Source organism: Salmo trutta, chromosome 3 (genome assembly GCF_901001165.1).
Source record: "Salmo trutta chromosome 3, fSalTru1.1, whole genome shotgun sequence".
NCBI classification, from domain to species: domain Eukaryota; kingdom Metazoa; phylum Chordata; class Actinopteri; order Salmoniformes; family Salmonidae; genus Salmo; species Salmo trutta.
In genome coordinates this window covers 72,139,904-72,157,732 of record NC_042959.1, presented here as the reverse complement: position 1 = coordinate 72,157,732, position 17,829 = coordinate 72,139,904, and the positions used below count along the sequence as shown (strand labels likewise).

The 17,829-nt window shown below is 41.5% G+C and overlaps 1 protein-coding gene across 5 annotated transcripts in view; it reads right to left on the bottom strand.

Annotated features, from left to right (window-relative positions):
• Positions 1 to 17,829, bottom strand: part of LOC115187775 (tyrosine-protein phosphatase non-receptor type 6-like) — a 35,491-nt gene that overhangs the window by 9,587 nt on the left and 8,075 nt on the right. For all 5 annotated transcript variants that reach the window (XM_029746819.1, XM_029746827.1, XM_029746837.1 and 2 more), the window contains 9 exons: positions 17,547 to 17,741; positions 15,398 to 15,587; positions 11,076 to 11,192; positions 10,734 to 10,859; positions 5,992 to 6,088; positions 5,754 to 5,833; positions 5,422 to 5,568; positions 5,158 to 5,289; positions 4,697 to 4,851 (listed from right to left, as the gene is read on the bottom strand). In XM_029746819.1, coding sequence (XP_029602679.1) covers positions 4,697 to 4,851; positions 5,158 to 5,289; positions 5,422 to 5,568; positions 5,754 to 5,833; positions 5,992 to 6,088; positions 10,734 to 10,859; positions 11,076 to 11,192; positions 15,398 to 15,587; positions 17,547 to 17,741 — 1,239 coding nt within the window. The remainder of the gene's footprint in view (positions 1 to 4,696; positions 4,852 to 5,157; positions 5,290 to 5,421; positions 5,569 to 5,753; positions 5,834 to 5,991; positions 6,089 to 10,733; positions 10,860 to 11,075; positions 11,193 to 15,397; positions 15,588 to 17,546; positions 17,742 to 17,829) is intronic.

Sequence of the window (17,829 nt, the reverse complement as noted above, 5' to 3'; positions counted from 1 at the left end):
TGTGATTGGACTCAATGCAATTCACTGAAAATAATAAACTGTATTGAAACCATTTCTAGAGCAGTATTGATCATCTAAGTCATTCTGTGATCAGAGGTGTAAAGTGATCATGGACAAATGGAGAGGGATTTGTCATGTTGTCACACTAACAGATGTCTCAGCCAGGGGATGACCACTGTACACACACGTGACTGTGACAGTTTGGTTATATTATAAAGACCAGTGGATTGGATAAGAACTTTGTCCCTATGGATGTCTTTCAGTGTAAAGAAGCAAAGGAAATAGCTTTTGTCATTAAACTGTACTGCAACAGCCTGGTGAACACTCTATACACTATTATGCTGTACTTATGTCTGCTTACATAACAAATAGTCACGGGACCAACAACATACAAGAGTACAAGAACCCTCCCTATTCTTGATATCACAAGTGGAAAATTCCTATAGGATAAACTGTCAGTTGACTTAAAATGCTGAGTACCGCAACTAGGGTTGCACATTTTGGGGAATATTCAGAGGTGGAAACTTTCCGTGGGAATTAACGGGAATATATTGGAATTAACGGAAATATATACAAATTGATATGAATAGCATTTAAATGTAGATGTTTTTTGCATTGGATATATTTACCATATCATATGGAGACAGAAACATAAACCTTTTACCTTATAAGTAGACATAATTGTAAATTATTAAATCCTTCCAATAGAAATAAAAAAACTATTTAGTTACGAATTGAACTTTAATTAAATGACTTGGCTTTTCACATGGATGATTTCACTGAACAACAAAAGAAAGCATATATTGAATGATCCCCAATGATCCATCACATCTCCAAAAACGTTTTCAACATACATCTGTAAAATTATAGTCTAGAAACTAAAGCTTTGGTTATCTTCCTCTCAGGCTTCCATGTCTTCTCCCTGGACCTCCTCAATGTCCACCTCTTGAACATCAGACTCTGAGGATACAGTATATACAGTATCACTTTCCAGCCTTGTTGAGGATGGCTCGTTGTCAGGCCATATTGCATCTCCATCCCAAAGCCCTTGCTTGGAAGTGTACTTTGCCAGACTGCCAAGAACCTTGCCCTCATCGAGGCCAAGGTGGCGAGACACAGTAGTGATGACACCAAAAGCCTTGTTGATCTCTGCAGCAACATGTACGCTGTGGCGTGTATGGGCTTCAGACAGAAGTCTTCACGCTTTTTGATGTATTTCAGAACTGCAGTTTTCTCTGCTTGGAGCAACAGTGAAGTGGGCAGGGCAATACGGATTTCTTCTCTTACATCTGCAAGCAGAGTCTGAACATCAGACAGGATGACATTGTCTTCCTCAATCCGTGTAATGGCTACTGTTATAGGTTTCAGGAGTTTCAAGCTGCTTACCACTCTCCCAAAATACATATAACCAGGAGGATCCTCTTGATGGGGCTGTCCATGTCAGCAGACTCCCTTCAGGAGACTGTCAAACATGATGACAACAGCTGGGCAGCTTCAATGTGGTGCTCTTATTCTTCTCACTTTGCTTGGTGAGGTAGATTTCAGCTATAACTTGACCCTTCACATACCTAACCATTTCCTTGGCTCTCTTGTAGAGTGTATCCATTGTTTTCAGTGCCATGATGTCCTTGAGGAGCAGATTCAATGCATGAGCAGCACAGCCAATGGGTGTGATGTGAGGGTAGGACTCCTCCACTTTAGACCAAGCAGCCTTCATGTTCGCAGCATTGTCTGTCACTAGTGCAAATACCTTCTGTGGTCCAAGGTAATTGATGACTGCCTTCAGCTCATCTGCAATGTAGAGATCGGTGTGTCTGTTGTCCTTTGTGTCTGCGCTCTTGTAGAATAATGGTTGAGGGGTGGAGATGATGCAGTTAATTATTCCTTGCCCACGAACATTCGACCACCCATCAGAGATGATTGCAATACAGTCTGCTTTCTCAATGATTTGCTTGACCTTCACTTGAACTCTGTTGAACTCTGCATCCAGCAAATGAGTAGATAAAGCATGTCTGGTTGGAGGGGTGTATGCTGGGCGAAGAACATTCAGAAATCTCTTCCAATACACATTGCCTGTTAGCATCAGTGGTGAACCAGTTGCATACACAGCTCGAGCAAGACATTCATCAGCATCTCTGACTACGTTCCTCCACTGAGTAAAAAAACCTTCTGATTCCAGGAGGACCATGAGCTATTGCTATTGATAAGGTGTCTGATTTATCATTTTCACCTTGAATAGAAGTAGAGGGACTTTTGTCAGAGGTTGCTTGTTGTGAGCACTGATGGAACTTTATGCACTTGGCCAGATGATTCTGCATCTTTGTTGCATTCTTCACATATGATTTGGCACAGTATTTGCAAATGTACACAGCTTTTCCTTCTACATTAGCTACAGTGAAATGTCTCCACACATCAGATAGTGGCATTTTCCTGTAAGATTAGAAAAAAAGAGTAAGAAAAAACAAAAAACAATTCCATGTACAGATAAATAGTTAAGCAGCTAGATTAAACAACTCCTTTGTAAGATAAATGTTTTAAATGAAACATGTATGGAAACAGGTGAATTAGCAGGCTAAAACAAGCTAAAACCCACATGGTAGCAAAAACTAACTAGCAGAAATTGTTAACAAGTTAGAAATGATTTAAACACACTTTCTGTAGGCTACTATTTACTAGTTAACAAAAAATCATGCATGTCCTATAAAATACATTCACCCCACCAAGTATTGTAATCAAAACTTACCAGAAAGCATGTAGTCCTTGGCTCAGACAGTGTAGTAGTGTGGGCTCAATAGCATCTCATTAGTGTGCAATATCTTGAGAATTAGCTGTACAGGTGATGGAAGAATACACTGTGCATGCAGAGGGTTGCCATTCCATTGAATTGGGGATAGTTTAACCAAAATATACCACAAGACCTAGAATTGCCTTATGTGTATCCCACAAAAAAAGGTTCACTGTTATAAGCCAACTTCTTTGATGAATTTAAGCAAAATTCCCAGGCTTAATTTCCCATGGAAATTTCCAGAAAAACTCTGGAAATTTACCGGAAAGTTTCTGACACTTCGCAACCCTAACCGCAACTAATCTTAAAACCTGTTGGGGATAGGGGGCAGTATTTGCACGGCCGGATAAAAAATGTACCCGATTTAATCTGGTTACTACTCCTGTCCAGTAACTACAATATGCATATAATTAGTAGATTTGGATAGAAAACACTCTAAAGTTTCTAAAACTGTTTGAATGGTGTCTGTGAGTATAACAGAACTCATATGGCAGTCAAAACCCTGAGACAAATCCTAACAGGAAATGGAAATCTGATGTGTGGAATCAATTCAAACCTTTGCCATTGAAACACACAGGGACTTATTAATCATTTAGCACTTCCTAAGGCTTCCACTAGATGTCAACAGTCTTTACAAAGTGGTTTGAATCTTCTATGGTAGAAACTGACCCAAAGAGAGGCTTGGGAAGTTAGTCACAGGGGGAGGGCCATTACTACTATGACGTGAGCGCCCATGGGAACCATTTTGTTCCGAAACGTTTAGTAAGACAATGCAATCGTCCGCCTTGAATATTATTGAAGCTCTGGTTGAAAAAGGCCCTAAAGATTTATGTTATACAACGTTTGACATGTTTGAACGAACGTAAATATTTATTTTTTGCACATTCGTGACGACAAGTCCCGCGCGCTTCAGTGCATTATGTGTAGCCTTTGGAACGCGCTAACAAGAAGGAACTATTGGGACATAAATTATTAACTTTTTCGAACAAAACTACATTTGTTGTGGACCTGGGATTCCTGGAAGTGCCTTCTGATGAAGATAATCAAAGGTAAGGGAATATTTACAATAGTATATTTGATTTTAGATGGTTCCAAGATGGCGCTAACATGTATCGCCTAGCCTATTTTTCTGAGCATACCACGTCGTTTATTGCAAAGTGTGATTTCCCAGTAAAGTTATTTTTAAATCTGGCAATGCGGTTACATTCCCGAGATGTTCATCTATAATTCTTTGAATGACAATATTACATTTTAACAATGTTTTAGAGTAGTAATTTTGTAAATTGTAGCGCTGATTCACCGGAAGCATTTGAGGGAAAATATTTTCTGATCGTCACGTGCCGATGTAAAATGCTGTTTTTATATATAAATATGAACTTTATCGAACAAAAAAATGCATGTATTGTGTAACATGATGTCCTAGGAGTGTCATCTGATGAAGATTGTCAAAGGTTAGTGCTGCATTTAGCTGTGTTTTGGGTATTTGTGATGCATGCTAGTTGCTTTGAAAATGGCAGTGTGATTTTTTTTGGCAGGGTACTCTTCTAACATAATCTAATGTTTTGCTTTTGCTGTAAAGCCTTTTTGAAATCGGACAACGTGGTTCGATTCAGGAGAGGTGTATCTATAAAATGGTGTAAAATAGTCATATGTTTGAGAAATTGAAGTTATAGCATTTATGAGGTTTTGTATTTCGCGCGACTCGATTCCACTGGCTGTTGACTAGGGTGGGACGCAAGCGTCCCACGTTCCCAGACAAGTTAACAACTAGTCTTAATCCTGGAAAAACAACATAATCTGACATTCTTATCATGTATTCTAGACAATGGAGAATGGATATAAGTGACACTTATCATCCTGAATACATCTGGAATATAGCAAGAATACAGCTGGAAGACAGCTAGAATATACCTGCAGTGGATGATCATTGGCCCAGCGTTGGTGAACTCGGCCTGTTTTGAGTTGACCTGAGTGAGGAAGCTGAGCACCCCTCCTGGCTCCTCGGGAACTCCATGGTCGGGCCAGCTCAGGTACTGGTAGTGCCAGATAGTACGGACCGAATCCGACTGGGACAGACGAGGAGGGGAGAGGAAAGAGACAAAGAGGAGAGACATGAGTAATACTGTAAACTCAGCAAATCTGTGACTGCAGTGATGACCGAGGTAACAGTGATGACAGTGATGATAATGGTAACAGTGACGACAGAGGTAACAGTGATGCCATAGATGACAGTGATGATAACGGTAACAGTGGTGATAGTGATGATATGACAGTATTAGAGATGACAGAGGTGTTAACAGTAATGACAATGATGGCAGTGGTAACAGAGGTAAGAGAGGTGATGATAAGTGGAGCCAGCAGGTGGTACCTACCTGATCCAGAGGGGAGATCTCCATAACCCTGATCTTGTAGTCAGTGGCATCTCTCTCAGAGACACAAGTGACCACATACGGCCCCACCTCTTTGGAGCCCTGCATTTCTGGCCAGTATGGCACACATTTATTCTGCATAAACAAACATGGAGAAATGGTTTGAGGAAAATGAGATGGGTAGTTTATACTATGTTATAATATTAAAATCATACATTGTAAAAGAAAATGCTTTCAAATTCTCAGTAACACTCCTAAGTCACTAACCCGTCCCTTCTCGACCTCCCTGGTTGTCATGACGATGACCCTTGTCCTCTCCTGCCACACCATCTGCCAGAAATCGTTGACAGTTGTTGCAAGGCAGCCCTGACAGGCGATGTACACCTTCTGGTCACCGGGCTCCTGCAGCTTATTCTACAAAGAGACGGAGAAATATAGTAAAAAATGTCAAATATTGTCTACATGGAGACAAAGCCCATTGCAATTATAGTCTTTGATCATATTAATTAAAACATATTCATGTTTAGACCTGTTATGGATTCATAACAGTGGTTTATCATTTCATGTTGAGACTACAAGGTGACATAACATGTACTTACTGTCACATAGTTGCCATTGATGTAATCTGAGCCAATGATATCGGGGTCTCCAGATGACAGAATGACCCTGGTCTCATCAACTGGGAGGAGAATAGGATGAGTGTAGAGATGGAAGGATGAGAGAGAGAGATGAGGGAATGTATCAGACAGAGAGAATATAAATGGAAGAGAAAATGTAAAGAAGATGGGTAAAAGATAAGAGGCTATATCATTGCACTTTAGAAGTAGATGCTCTTACAGGGAAGGATGTTCTTATATCGGTTTTTGCTTTTGTTTTCTGGTCTCATCCCTTCTTCTCTGCTCTTCTTCACCTTTGTCTCCTGCTTTTGAAGGGCCTGAAAAGAACAAGAAAGAGAGAGAAGGAGAGAAAGAGAAGGATAGTCATTGTAAGCTCAATACAATTTAAAAAACATCAACAAGCATTCAATTACTTAACCAACAGTATAGAGGGGCCTTTAAACGGGTCACTTCTTGAAAATAAAAATACCCTCAAACAGCCATGGCATTTCTCAACCATTTTCAAGTGACACCTTAAAGCTATTCTCTAATGACAAATGTTTCATTTGTTCCACAGTACTGCCACAGACTAAAGCAGGGGTTCCCAAACCTTTTCACTCTGGGCCCCCCTTCCAGCATTGGGGAACATCCCGGGCCCCGCGCGCACACCACGTCTATTTCTATGGGCACAAGCACTGTTCATGACACAAACTGTTCAAACCCCTCTTGTTGGTGGAGAGAATTTTGCAGGTTTAAAGCTTATTTCCTGCAATTCTACACCTTTTGTCGTGGGGTGCAAAGAAAATGTAGCAGTTTTAAAGCAACTTTTTCTTGCAATTCTATACATTTTGCCATGTCTACAGTGTATTTATGTCATATTTGAGTGACAAAAAAAATACAACAATATCTATGGGCTAAAAAAACTCAATTAAAAAACATCTGATATGGGCTAGTTGATCTGGACATTTCTGACCAGTTATAAATAGCTCTAAGGTCTGCAATGACTGACACGACAAGAGGAACTGATGATACACTACCCAATTTCCAAATGGCACCTTGTGCATTCTACTATTACAACTTTCAAGAGTAAGTTTAAAACTGGACTGAGTTCACTTTAAAAATATATATATGTTTTTTTAATGCCGAACCCACAGTTTGGGAACCACTGGACAAGAGGAAAGAGTTTATCCCCATGGAGCTCTTGAATCGACAGGGAATAAAGTCAGTAGAGCTCCCTCTGGTGGAGTACTAGAGGGTGTCTCTAATGTGGCTGAAATAATTACATATAGGTATCTGGGGACAGGCTACACAGTTTAGTGGATAAGCCCCATCTTGATCTGGGTGACTTCAGTTGTTTTTACTTTGAGCCATTTCAGTTCATCAAAGTGAGAGTGATTAGCACAGGATGGGAGTTTGAGAGTAATCCTGACTACAGGATGGGAGTTTGACAGGATTGTGTCGAGGCACAGATCTGGGGAAGGGTACCAAAACATTTCTGCAGCATTGAACGTCCCCAAGAACACAGTGCCCTCCATAAAAGAAGAAGTTTGGAACCACCAAGACTCTTCCTAGAACTGGCCGCCCAGCAAAACTGAGCAATCGGGGGTGAAGGCCTTGGTCAGGGAAGTGACCAAGAACCCGATGGTCACTCTGACAGAGCTCCAGAGTTCCTCTGTGGAGATGGGAGAACCTTCCAGAAGGACAACCATCTCTGCAGCACTCCACCAATCAGGCCTTTATGGTAGAGTGGGCAGACAGAAGCCACTCCTCAGTAAAAGGCACATGATAGCCCGCTTGGAGTTTGCCAAAGGCACCTAAAGACTCTCAGACTATGAGTCTGATGAAACCAAGATTGAACTCTTAGGCCTGAATGCCAAGCGTCACATCTGAAGAAAACCTGGCACCATCCCTACGGTGAAGCATGGTGGTGGCAGCATCATGCTGTGGAAAAGTTGTTCAGGGACAGGGACTGGGAGACTAGTCAGGATTGAGGGAAAGATGAACGGAGCAAAGTACAGAGATATTCTTGATGAAAACCTGCTCCAGAGCACTCAGGACCTCAGACTGGGGTGAAGGTTCACCTTCCAACAGGACAACGACCCTAAGCACACAGCAAAGACAACACAGGAGTGGCTTCAGGACAAGTCTCTGAATGTCTTTGAGTGGCCCAGCCAGAGCCCAGACTTGAACCCGATCGAACATCTCTGGTGAGACGTGAAAATAGCTGTGCAGCGATGCTCCCCATCCAACCTGACAAAGCTTGAGAGGATCTGCAGAGAAGATCTGTAGCGTCATACTCAAGAAGACTCAAGGCTGTAATCGCTGCCAAAGGTACTTCAACAAAGTACTGAGTAAAGGGTCTGAATACTTATGTAAATGTGATATTTCCGGGTTTTTTTTCAATATATATTTACCAAAAAAAAAACATGCTTTGTCATTATGGGGTTTTGTGTGTAGATTGATGATGTAAATAAAAAGAATTTAATCAATTTTAGAATAAGGCTGTAACGTAACAAAATGTGGAAAAAGTCAAGGGGTCTGAATACTTTCCAAATGCACTGTATATCATGTGTTCATCTCTATGTACACATTAGGGGATAGACGTACTTCTTATAGCTAATCCAGCTATACTGTAGCGCCTTACAACCTGTCCTGACCCATGACCCTTGGTGGAAGCTGCTGCTAGTGCTAATCCAGTCCCCTGGTTATGATGGGAGTTTCAGTGAAGTTCCTCATCAGCATCATCAGCCCCTCTCATCCTGCCTTTTAGCCTGTGTCAGCTCAGGTGAACTCTAATTGGTCTGAAGGATTGGGGTTACACATACATCCAGTGTTTACTATTTCACTGGGCTAGAACAAAAGCCTGCATGTGTACTCCAGGACCAGAGTAACCTAACCCCTGGCCTAACCTCACAGTCTTGAGGGAAGGGATTGACTGTAAAAATCCCAAACATAGATTCACTCAACCCAGCTGTGACAACTGAAAATCTTTTCAGGAATACCTTCAGGAGAATGAGTTCATGTTTAAAGACATGCAAATCCTCATTCCCAGTATTTGTGGAATACTGACATACTATATTACTATGAATACATTCATGAATGCTCTATAAATATGGCGTGTTTATTATGTGATCATGGATGTGTTATGTATGCTTTATGAACATACATATAATGTACATTCGTTACCCATATTTTTTTTACCATTTGAAAAGTTATTTTTAATGTACTGTTAAAGCAGTTTGGAATTAGTGTTAGACAATTTCTAACCTCTCGTGGCCAGACTATGTAGCATTTGAAGCAATTACGCAAGGTTTTAGTTGTGGGTTTCTGAGATTAGACAATTTGGGCAGAGGCCTCAAATAGCAGTGCCACATGCTACCACATGGTGGAAATAAAAAAGTGGTCTATGGTTCTTGCAGTCTACTTCCTATGGCTGTAGTTGTGAGACCTTTAACCATTTGATCATAGTTTTTCCTTGCAACACTCTCACTTTGACTTGTCCAACGGAACATGTTTCAAAATGTTTCACCATGTTGCACAAGAGTAAAGGCACATTGCATACACAGCTTATATGACCAACCAAATGGTCAAACACAGACACACTAACATTCTGACTACACCGGGCACGCACTAGCGCCATCGCGTGCATGTTGATTTTGTCCATCCACACCAGACGCGATCAGGGGACGCAGGTTGAAATATCAAAACCATCTCTGGACCAACTATATTAATTTTGCGACAGGTCGAAAAGCATTAAACATTCATGGCAATTTAGCTAGCTAGCTTCCTGTTGCTAGCTAATTTGTCCTGGGACATAAGCATTTGGTTGTTATTTTACCTGAAATGCACAAGGTCCTCTACTCTGACAATTATTCCACAGATAAAAGGGTAAACAGAGTTCGTTTCTAGTAATCCCTCCTCCTTCAGGGTTCTTCTTCTTCTTTGGACTTTAAATGGCGGTTAGCAACCAACTTTAAGGTGCATTACCACCACCAACTGGACTGGAGTGTGGACCTCAGTTAATCTTTCAATCACCTACATGGGTATATGCTCCTAAAAACCAATGAGGAGATGGAAGAGATTGGACGGGAGAGATTGGACTTGCAGCACATCAAGCGTCACAAATATAACCAAGTTCTAATTTAGTTCCTGGCTACACAGACGCTCGTTGACGCAAGCAAGCATTTTGGATGCAATGATTGAATAACATGTATGTGTACATTTATTTTGCAATGCTGTTGTGGTCAGCATGTAAGAAATTAGTCCTCAGATAACCTATAGTAGAGTAAAGCATCCTGGTCTCATAGACTAGACGTAACATAGTACATTTAAATCCGAGGCAATAAAATGAGTATGATATGTTAAGTTTGGTATGGTAACATAAGATAGATGGTTACTTAAGGCAAAGCAAAAGTATGGTGGCTGTTCGGAGTGGATGCATGGGTGTATAACGCTAACATCTAGCAATCCAAAGGTAGTTTGAATCTCATTACAGCCAACTTTAGCATTTTAGCTACTTTTCAAATACTTACTACTTTTTAGATACTTTGCTACTACTTAGCATGTTAGCTAACCCTTCCCCTAACCTTAACCCTTTAACCTTTAACTCCTAAACTTCACCCTAAGCTTAACCCTAACCCCTAGACTAACTAAAATTAACCAAGTAGTTAACGTTAGCCACCTTGCTAGAATTCGTTACATATACTTTTTGAAAATTCATAACATGTAGTACGTTTTGCAAATTCGTAACATATAATAATAATAATTGTAATTCATAAGATTTCATATAAAATTTGTGATGTCATCCACAAATTAATACATACCATAAGAAACTTAGAATCTCATTCTAAATGGAGTGTCTCGAATTTACATACATAATAATAGGAAATGCTCTGAGACCAGGTTGAGTAAAGAGAAGAAGAGGTTAAGAAGGGTTGTTCAAAACATCACATCTTCCTTCCATCAAAAACTTAATCGACTTACATCAAACTCCTCCCAGAATCCTGCTTTGCTCTTCTTGTCTCCCTCGTTTTCTCCTTCCGCCATCTGGTCCAGCAGCCTCACTCTGCTGTCAATGTCTGCTGCATTCACTCTGGTGGAGAAGTAGGGCTGACGGAGAGAAGGATGGAGTGGACAGGAAAGAGAAGGAGAGGAGAAGAAGTCAAGATTTGTTCGGATATGGCTCTATGTTGTCATTCAGATGATCTTTAACCCATTATAAGATACAGTATCTCCGACCTGTGTAAAGTTGTAACTTGACTGCAACACTCACGGTGACTCTGTGACCTGTATGGCGTTACAACTGTAAGTCCTGTAAGTCTTTACCTGTTTGAGGTGCACCCAGGTTCCAGACATCTCCTCGATGCCTTTGCGTTTGTAGTGCTCCATCAGGTCAGCCAGGGTGTCAAACATCTCTTTGCCTCCCACCGTGTACCGGTCATTCTATTTATATAAATATATGACGACATGAGTCCCATTATGCCTGGCAAAAACCAAACACTGCATTCCACAGTAAGAACCCTATACCAACGGTCAAGCATGGTGGTGGTAGTGTGATGGTTTAGGGATGCTTTACTGCCTCAGGACCTGGACGACTTGCCTTATTAATAGAAGGAACCATGAATTCTGCTCTGTATCAGAGAATTATACTGGAGAATGTCAGGCCATCCGTCTGTGAGCTGAAGTGCAGCTGGGTCATGCAGCAAGACAATGATCCAATACAAACAATCAAGGCATGAAAATGGCTAAAAAGCAACAAATTTCAAGTTTTGGAATGGCCTAGTCAAAGTCCAGACATAATCTCAATTGGGATGTTGTGGAAGAACTTGAAACTAGCAGTTCATGCTTGAAAACCCACAAATGTTGCTGAGTTAAAGTAGTTCTGCATGCAAGAGTGGGCCAAAATTCCTCCACAGCGATGTGAGAGACTGATCAACAACTACAGGAAGAAGCATTTGGTTGCTGTCATTGCAGCTAAAGGTGGCACAACCAGTTATTGAGTGTAAGGGTGATGCATAACTATGTCAATTAAATAAATAAAATAAGTATCAGTTTGTTTTCTAATTTGTAAACTCAGGTTTCCGTTATCTAATATTAGGTTTTGGTTGAAGATCTGATAGCATTCAATATCAAAAATATGTAAAAATAGAGAAAATCAGAAATGGGGCAAATACTTTTTCACTGCACTATATATATATATATTTATATATATATATATGTGTGTATATATACAGTACCAGTCAAAAGTTTGGACACACCTACTCATTCCAGTTTCTCTTTATTTTTTACTGTTTTCTACATTGTAGAACAATTGTGAAGGCATTAAAACTATGAAATAACACATATGGAATCATGTAGTAACCACAAAAGTGTTGAGCAAAATGTAAATATATTTTATATTTTACATTCTTCAAAGTAACCACCCTTTGCCTTGATGACAGCTTTGCTGTCACGTATACACCCCCTCCGGCCTCTAGGTCATCATGCTGCTGATTATCCCGCAAACCTGTCACCATCGTCTCGCGAACCTGCGCCTCATGACACTCACGTGGACTCCATCACCTCCTTGATTATCTTCTCTATCTGTCATTCCCATTGGTTCTTTCCTCAGGTGTTATTGACTCTGTTTTCATGCCGGTGCGTTTGTGTTTCGTGTTCATAGGTTATTTTATTTATTAAAACACTCACTCCCTGAACTTGCTTTCCGACTCTCAGCACACTCGTTACATTTGCACACTCTTGGCATTCTCTCAGCCAGCTTCATGAGGTAGTCACCTGGAATGAATTTCAATTAACAGGTGTGCTTTGTTAAAAGTTAATTTGTGGAATTTATTTTGTTCTTAATGCGTTTGAGCCAATCAGTTGTGTTGTGACATGGTAGGGGTGGTATACAGAAGATATACCATATTATGGCAAGAACAGCCCAAATAAGCAAAAAGATATGACAGTCCATTACTTTAAGACATGAAGGTCAGTCAAATCAGGAACATTCCAAGAACTTTGAAAGTTTCTTCAAGTGCAGTCTCAAAAACCATCATCTGCCTCTCATGAGGACTACCACAGGAAAGGAAGATCCAGAGTTACCTTTGCTGCAGAGGATAAGTTCATTAGAGTTACCAGCCTCAGAAATTGCAGCCCAAATAAATGCTTCACAGAGTTCAAGTAACAGACACATCTCAACATCAACTGTTCAGAGGAGATCACGTGAATCAGGCCTTCATGGTTGAATTGCTGCAAAGAAACCACTACTAAAGAGACTTGCTTAGGCCAAGAAACACGAGCAATGGACATCAGTCCAAATTTGAGATTTTTGGTTCCAACCACCTTGTCTTTGTGAGACGCAGGTGAATGGATGATCTCCGCATGTGTGGTTCCCACCGTGAAGCACGGAGAAGGAGGTGGATGGTGTGGGGGTGCTTTGCTGGTGACACTGTCTGTGATTTACTTAGAATTCAAGGCACACTTAACCAGCATGGCTACCACAGCATTCTGCAGCGATACGCCATCCCATCTGGTTTGTGCTTAGTGGGACTATCATTTGTTTTTCAACAGGACAATGACCCAACACACCTCCAGGCTGTGTAAGGGCTATTTGACCAAGAAGGAGAGTGATGGAGTGCTGCATCATAAAATCTGGCCTCCACAATCACCCGACCTCAACCCAATTGAGATGGTTTGGAATGAGTTGGACCGCAGAGTGAAGGAAAAGCAGCCAACAAGTGCTCAGCATCTGTGGGAACTCCTTCAAGACTGTTGGGAAAGAATTCCAGGTGAATCTGGTTGAGAGAATGCCATGAGTGCGCAAAGCAGTCATCAAGGCAAAGGGTGTTTACTTTGAAATATATTTTGATTTGTTCAACACTGTTTTGGTTACTACATGATTCAATATGTGTTATTTCATAATTTATGTCTTCAATATTATTCTACAATGAAAAAGGTAAAAATAAAGAAAAACCCTTGAATGAGTTGGTGTGTCCAAACTTTTGACTGCTACTGTATATAAACACACACTCTTTCACACACACACACACACACACACACACACACACACACACACACACACACACACACACACACACACACACACACACAGGACCATATAGAAACTGTCAATAATACACAGTAGTAATGTTCTATTGGTAACTGTGGTTTGGGGTCTTTGGTTATGTTTAGCACGTGAAAACAAATGTCCACATAAGAGGGAAATAAATGTTATCTAATTTGATCTAATCATACAGCTGGATGGCCGACTCACCAGACTGAGACTCAGTCATTCATTTAGAAATTACAGCCAGTGTACTTCATGCATTTAAAAGCATGCGCCAGTACTTTGGTGACTAGTAAGTACTTTTTAAACCTCCCGCTTTGGGCTGGATGTGTCAATCTGTAGTTCATACTGTACATGCATAATCTATGAGCAAAATTGCCGTTTTACCTCAATTGGCTACGAAATTTCTAGTTTGAAGAGACTGTTTTCTGGAAGCTGTGCTGCACCAATTTCCCTACATTTTACAACCCACGTGGGCAAACCCCCTAGCAATTCAAGTTTCAGTCAATGAGCTTCAGTCCCTTGCCATTTGAGTGATAGCTATCAAGACTCACATACACATTAGAGAGAGAGAGAGAGAGAGAGAGAGAGAGAGAGAGAGCAATGACATGGTGCACATATCTGCCCATTTGTGACATAGAATGCAATTTCCAAGACCACTTTTGGCTCGTGGGCGATACTTTCAGAACCACTGGTTAAAAAGTAAACAAAAGTACCGGAAAATATCTTTAATGTACTTCCTGTTAGCTATTAAGAAATGCACCTGATGCTTGCTCCTGGTAGGGCCTGTGCCAGGACTCAATGACCTCTGTGATAATCTTCTGACCCTGAATTCTCCAGACTCCAGCCCTACAATGCCTCTCATTCAAATCTGCATCATGTCTGCAATGAGATGAACCACAGCTAAAAATAACCTAACCATGATGGTGCTGCTGATAATGTTGAATCTACGAAAAGGAGGTTTGGGGATGAATGCAGTTAGTTACAGTCTAGCTCTGCACTCGAAAATAACTATGCTATTTTTTTTTTCTAGTGGTAGTTACTGTACACACATGAATATAAAGTATTTAATTGTGAATACCAATTCTCATGTATTTTATTGGAATCGTATATGCATTTTCACACATCACCTAAGGGTCCAAATAAATACTTAACTAACTAATTAAAACATAACTGCTTGGCAAACTTGTTTTTTAAGTCAAACTTTTGTAACCAGGATGTGGTCAGTGATATCTATCAAACTCAAACCTCCATGTTCATATTGACTGGACTTTGCATAACTGTTTCTGTGCTGAGACAGTAGTGCTGGTGTGTTTGATGTTTGTCAGGTTTTCTCCTAGATGTTGGAAGCAGGAAGGTCACTCGTTGCATAAGAATAAATATTTTGGGGAAACTGAAAATTGGTCTGATTTCATAGCAAGATGTACTCAGATATGAGAAAAACTATAGCAAAGATTACAATGTGAATTACAATAGGGAATGTGAGTGAATGTGTGAATGTGAGTTAGAGTGAGCAAAACACACAAACACTTTCACATGCTCGCATACACTCATGCACGCATGCACACACACACAAACACACATACACACACACACACACCTGGCACATGATCTTGATGTGTGAGACCCTCCTCCCTCCGCTGGATGCCTTGCTCTTCTCCTCAGTCAGGACAGACAGAACAAAGTCTCCAGGTTTGGACAGAGACTCCCGCACCAGGAAGGTGCCCGGCTCGTCCCGTTCCCATAGCAACTTCTCTGCGTTGGGGCCTGACAAGTGTCCGTGATACCACCTGTATGGTGTATGACAGAGAAGGGGTCAATGAAGCTCTAATTGAAACATCACTATGCCCTACACCAGGCCTGGCCAACCCTCCTCCTGGAGAGCTGCTGTGAGTACAGGATTTAGCTCCAGCCCTGCTCTAACACATCTGATTCAGCTAATCATGGTTGTAATAAGCAGCTCATAAAGTAGAAGCCAGTGTGTTAGAACAGGGCTGTCTAGTACTATACTGTAAAAGTACGGTTTGCAGCTTGTTCAGTGCTACCGGATAGACAGTGAAAGCGAGTGTAAATATAATGTACTGTAACTGCTTTGCGTGGGAATGGAAAGTAGTAGAGGACTTTAATAAATGGTTGAGGACATTTTGGTTACTAATGTGTATTTACGGCCTGTACCGATGCACTGTATGTGGGTTTATGCAAGGTATTTCTGTCCTGAGAGTATAGTGTATCTGAGTGTGTGTTTGAGTGCATGCGTCTGTGTCTGGGAGAGTTTACACTAGTTAGTATGAGGATCGTCTCTGAGTGATGCCTGCTGTTTAAATTTAGGCGCAGTTCTTGATTTCTTCATCTGAACTTCCTGCATTGCGGTCGGAAAATTCTGATGACAAGATTTCGTGGCTCAAGACAGCATGATATTAATAGCCTGACCCCCACACAAACTACCCCCCCTCCTGATCCCACATCCCCAATCCCCCCCATTCCTCACCCCATATCACCAACCCCCTCCCCCTTCACCCCATATCACCCCACCCCCATTCCTCACCCCACATCACCAATCCCCCCCATACCCCATATCACCAACCCCCTCCCCCTTCACCCCATATCACCCCACCCCCATTCCTCACCCCACATCACCAATCCCCCCCATTCCTCACCCCATATCACCAACCCCCTCCCCCCTCCCCCACCCCCATTCCTCACCCCACATCACCAATCCCCCCCATTCCTCACCCCATATCACCAAATCCCCCCCATACCTCACCCCATATCACCAACCCCCCCCCCCCCCCCCCCATACCTCACCCCAAAGTGCAGAATTTGAGTGTACTTTCATCCATATCAGGTGAACGTTTCGAAATTGCAGCACTTTTTGTACATAGTCCCCCAAATATTTGGCCCCATATTCCTAGCACGCAATGACTACATCAAGCATGTGGCTCTACTAACTTGTTGGATGCATTTTCAGTTAGTTTTGGTTGTGTTTCCGATTATTTTGTGGAGTCACTTTTATTGTAAATAAGAATACAATATGTTTCTAAACACTTCTGCATTAATGTGGATGCTACCATGATTACGGATAATCATGAATGGATTGTGAATAATGATGAGTGAGAAAGTTACAGAGGCATAAATATCATAGCATGACAGCTCTGCATTAAAATGAGACCATAAAGCATAACATCACAGCAGTACATGTGATATGGGTATCAAGAAAGAGATCAGAAAGACTGAAACGGAGCAAGAGTGAGATGGTTAAGATAGAGGAAGATATTGAGGGTCTGGTCACTGTTTTCAAATGTGTCAAAATCTAAAGTTTCCAACCGCAGCAAGAAAGGGAAGTTAAACTGACAGTGAGAGAGAGAAAAGAGAGCGGGGAAAGGAGGGGCAATGAGGGCAGACATTAGGGATTTACACACACACACACGCACGCGCACACGCACACGCCTCAAAGTAAAGGCCATAGAATTACATTCCCTTCTGAAAGCTTTATGATCCTCAACATAAAGCGTTTAGATTAAGAAAGTATTAATTACAAAATGACTGGATGTCTCAGGAGCATTTTATATGATCTGCTTCAGTTTGATAAATAACATTTGAAATTCAGCAGAACAGTGAAAGCAGAGCACAGGCCTCTGAATGGTGAAGTTCGGGGATAGAGATTTCAGGCAAGAGTACACGGACTTGACTGACTGGCTCTGGTGGAATTAAGGGTTTGGGGTAAAGGGTAAAGGTTACAGTGCACTGACCTCTCGGTGGTGGGGTCAGAGCAGTTGAAGGGGTATTTGAGCTCGATGATGGTGCCGTCTGTGTCCTGCAGGATCCCGTTCTCTGCAGTGTAGTACTCCACCAGCTCGGACAGTGTGGCAAATTTCTCCCCTCCATACAGGTCGTAGAAGTCCCCTGTGTTTTGGATACGGATGTGGGTCACCAGCTCACCCACCCTGGGGTCAAAGATCAGGGGAGAGGGGACATTCGTGGGCCAGTCAGTAACAGTAGACAATTCTTCCTAAGCTAGTTTTAAGTAAATTT